Below are 4,133 nucleotides of genomic sequence, written 5' to 3' on the forward strand. Positions count from 1 at the left end.
GAGTTGCCGGATTCTTCTTTGTCACAAGCCCTGCCGGCTTCGCCTGTCCCCACTTTGGCCCAAGTGACCCCTTTGGGTTGATGGTCAGGCTGGGCGTTCCTCGTCCTGTCCTTGCATCTCTCTCTCCCTCGGCTTGGACGGTTCTTCTCCCGATAGGCCTCTTCACGTCCTTCAAATGCCCTCTCTGACAGTCCCACGTGGAATAGGACTCCTGTCCCCGACATCATTCCTACCCCACTGTTCTCCACAGTCCCTGTTACCTTCAGACACATTACTTTCTATTTTTTATTTATTTATTTTTTTTGAGACAAGAGTCTCAACTCTGTTGCCCGGGCTAGAGTGAGTGCCGTGGCGTCAGCCTCGCTCACAGCAACCTCCAACTCCTGGGCTCAAGTGATCCTCCTGCCTCAGCCTCCCGAGTGGTAGCTGGGACTACAGGCATGTGCCACCATGCCCGGCTAATTTTTTCTGCATAGTTTTAGTTGGCCGATTAATTTCTTTCTATTTATAGTAGAGACGGGGGTCTCACTCTTGCTCAGGCTGGTTTCAAACTCCTGACCTTGAGCGATCCTCCCGCCTCGGCCTCCCAGAGTGCTGGGATGACAGGCGTGAGCCACCACGCCCGGCCCAGACAGATTATTTACCTATTTGTCCAACCTTTTTCTCTGGAATAGGGATCAGCAGTCTCTTAGTTGGCTCTCAGCCGAACCCAGCCTTTGGCCTGTTGTTGTACGTCTGGCCAGTGAGCTATGGAATGGGTTTTACACATTTTTTAAATGGCTGCAAAAAACCACGAAAAGACTATTTCCCAACACGCGTGCAAGTTACACGACATTCGAAATTCAGTGTCTATAAATCACGTCTTATTGGAACAGAACAAAGCAACGGCCATCAGTGCACCTGCGGCCTACGGTTGCATTTGCGAGTGAAATAAAGGCAGAGTTGAGTAGCTGCGGCAATGACTGCAAAGCCGAACGCATAGTTCCCCGTATTTAGTCCTTTCGAGTAAAGGGTTTCCAGTCCCTGCTCCAGAACATAAGCTCCATGAGGGTGGGGTATTCGTTTTGTTTGCTATAGTGTGCCCGGTGCAAACGAAAGAGCAATTAATATGCATTCATGCATATTAATTCATGCATTCATGTTGCATGAATTCAGCAATTCTTGCATTCATGTTGAATGCATGGATTAAAGGCCTTATGTCAGTTCATAGGAAAACAGAGGCTTGGATAAATATCTGATCGTGTCCGAAGACCAGGCACGATGACTATACTGTCAAATAATCCACCCTGAAAACATTTTCACGGTGTAGACATGTTGAAGGCTTATGCTTTCTTTTCTCCTAGAGCCAGTGTTATTGACTGACTAAGCTGTAAGATTTCCCATGACTAATGCAAATTATAGAAACTGCCGTTCTGTATTTTTTGTTTTGTTTTGTTTTGTTTTGTTTTTTTTGAGACAGAGTCTCGCTTTGTTGCCCGGGCTAGAGTGAATGCCATGGCGTCAGCCTCGCTCACAGCAACCTCCAACTCCTGGGCTCAAGCGATCCTCCTGCCTCAGCCTCCCGAATAGCTGGGACTACAGGCATGCGCCACCATGCCCGGCTGATTTTTTTTCTATATATATTAGTTGGCCAATTCATTTCTTTCTATTTATAGTAGAGAGGGATCTTGCTCTTGCTCAGGCTGGTTTCGAACTCCTGACCTCGAGCGATCCTCCCGCCTCGGCCTCCCAGAGTGCTAGGATGACAGGCGTGAGCCACCGTGCCCGGCCTGTTTTGTTTTTTTTTTTTTTTTAGATCATATCCAATGCGCCTGGATATTTAAAGATGAAAAAAATGCAACTGCCAACTTCTTAGGGGATATGTTTTCTAGTAAACATACAAGTTTTACAAAATGACCTATTTTAAAGCAGTTGCCTTTGTTACTCGTTTTTTTTTTTTTAACGTGAAAGGTAACATCATCTTCATCTTGACACTGATTTTAATCAAGCATTCATTTGAAAATGTTTTAGCACCATTAACAAAGCATGCTCAGCATGCATGAATTGATGGGCTGTGAGTGTATCTAATCAGATGGGATCTTTATAACCTCACAAAACACACGGGGTGCATAATATCTTCTTGCGGAAGCCTTTGTGTATGTTTTCTTTGCAACCTAAAAGCAAGAAATGCAGAAGTTGGTGAGGTTGCTTATGAGTGAAGGTACAAACTGATGAACTGCACGCAGATACGGACTGGCTGCAGGAGTTGGTTGTTTTTGGTGGCTGTGAGATGTTGAATGCTCACTGATTTATTTTTTTCTTCTTCTTTTTTTTTTTTTTTAGGTAACACGGTAGCAAAGAGAGAGAGGTGTGCTTCATTTCTGGGGCTCTCTTGCCTGGATGACCGTCCTGGCCACTTTGCGGGAAACCGTCTTGGATTTCTGCAACTTCACATCTGTGTGTGTCCTGGCAGGAGAGGAATGCACGGAACCGGGCCAGCCTTCTCAGCCTCGTGATTTTATTGCATTGGATCATAACCACGAGACGCCACCGCATCTGATAATCCTCGGTGGATTGCAAAGGATTACAAGTCCAAGAAATCCTGGAGGAGCAAACCAGAGACTCCAGGCGCCTTCAAAACGGATCACGACGAAGGGAACAGGGAGCGTTTGGTCTTCGGTTTCTTTCTGCCTTTACAAGAACCCTTACTCTGTTCCCCCTTTGAACTTGTCCTTCAGTGCTTGCATTAAAGCGGTTCGAAAGGGGTCTAAATAGGAAAAGATTTTGGCAAACTTACTTGCAGATGTGGATGAACTGGTGAAGAAAATTTATCTTTCGAACCTTGAAACATAGAAGGGCTTAGCAGGGTTATTGTGTGTGCAATAGTGTTTTTACTTTTTTTTTTTTTTTTGAGACAGAGTCTCGCTTTGTTGCCCAGGCTAGAGTGAGTGCCGTGGCGTCAGCCTCGCTCACAGCAACCTCAAACTCCTGGGCTCAAGCGATCCTCCTGCCTCAGCCTCCCGAGTAGCTGAGACTACAGGCATGCGCCACCATGCCCGGCTAATTTTTATATATATTTCTTTTTTTTTTCTTAATTTTTATATATATATATCAGTTGGCCAATTAATTTCTTTCTATTTATAGTAGAGACGGGGTCTTGCTCTTGCTCAGGCTGGTTTTGAACTCCTGACCTTGAGCGATCCGCCCGCCTCGGCCTCCCAGAGTGCTAGGATTACAGGCGTGAGCCACTGCGCCCGGCCGTGTTTTTACTTTTGATAACCTAAACTTTCTGCATTTTTGCATAGCACATTCCAACGTTGGGTTAGCAGGGATAAAACGGGAGCATTTTAAGTGCACCATTTTACTGAGTGCTAAGGTAGCATACCCATTCAAATATTTTATAACCAAAGCTCTCTCATGACATATTTACAAAAGAAATAAAACTCGTCGAGATTTTTATGGCTTATGTATAGTCAAAGAGGTAAAAATCATTTAAAATATAAAAAAAACAGTCTCGGTTTTAGATCAAGGGTGATTTCTCAGATCCAATTTATGCCAATCATAGGAAAATATTTTGTTAACTGCTAGACAGGAGATTTTCAAGGCTGAATTTTTAGAATGTAAATGATTTCTTCTTGACTTAGCTCTTTCCCTCTTATTTAAAGAAATGAGATGGCTAACAACAAATGTTAGTAAAAGCCGAGTCTTTTTTCTGGGTTTAATGGCTCTACAGTGGGCCTGTCTCCAATATTCTCGGCTGCCATCATGCAGAGACAGATATAGAACGACTGACCCAGATTTCAAATGCATAATATCATTTTTTTTTTTTTTTTGAGACAGTCTCATTCTGTTGCCCAGGCTAGAGTGAGTGCCATGACGTCAGCCTCGCTCACAGCAACCTCCAACTCCTGGGCTCAAGCGATCCTCCTGCCTCAGCCTCCCTAGTAGCTGGGACTACAGGGACGCGCCACCATGCCTGGCTAATTTTTTCTGTATATTTTTAGTTGGCCAATTAATTTCTTTCTATTTATAGTAGAGACGGGGGTCTCGCACTTGCTCAGGCTGGTTTTGAACTCCTGACCTTGAGCGATCCTCCTGCCTCTGCCTCCCAGAATGCTAGGATGACAGGCGTGAGCCACCGCGCCCGGCCCATA

The 4,133-nt window shown here is 44.9% G+C and overlaps 1 protein-coding gene across 1 annotated transcript in view; it reads left to right on the forward strand.

The window, feature by feature from the left end:
• Positions 1 to 3,046, forward strand: part of TAFA4 (TAFA chemokine like family member 4) — a 76,563-nt gene extending 73,517 nt beyond the window's left edge. Inside the window, exon 5 of the mRNA XM_075998802.1 lies at positions 2,323 to 3,046. Within this exon, the coding sequence (XP_075854917.1) occupies positions 2,323 to 2,334 (12 nt within the window). The 3' untranslated portion in view covers positions 2,335 to 3,046. The remainder of the gene's footprint in view (positions 1 to 2,322) is intronic.
• The last annotated feature ends 1,087 nt before the right edge of the window (positions 3,047 to 4,133 follow it).

This window comes from Microcebus murinus, chromosome 30 (assembly GCF_040939455.1).
Source record: "Microcebus murinus isolate Inina chromosome 30, M.murinus_Inina_mat1.0, whole genome shotgun sequence".
NCBI classification, from domain to species: Eukaryota; Metazoa; Chordata; class Mammalia; order Primates; family Cheirogaleidae; genus Microcebus; species Microcebus murinus.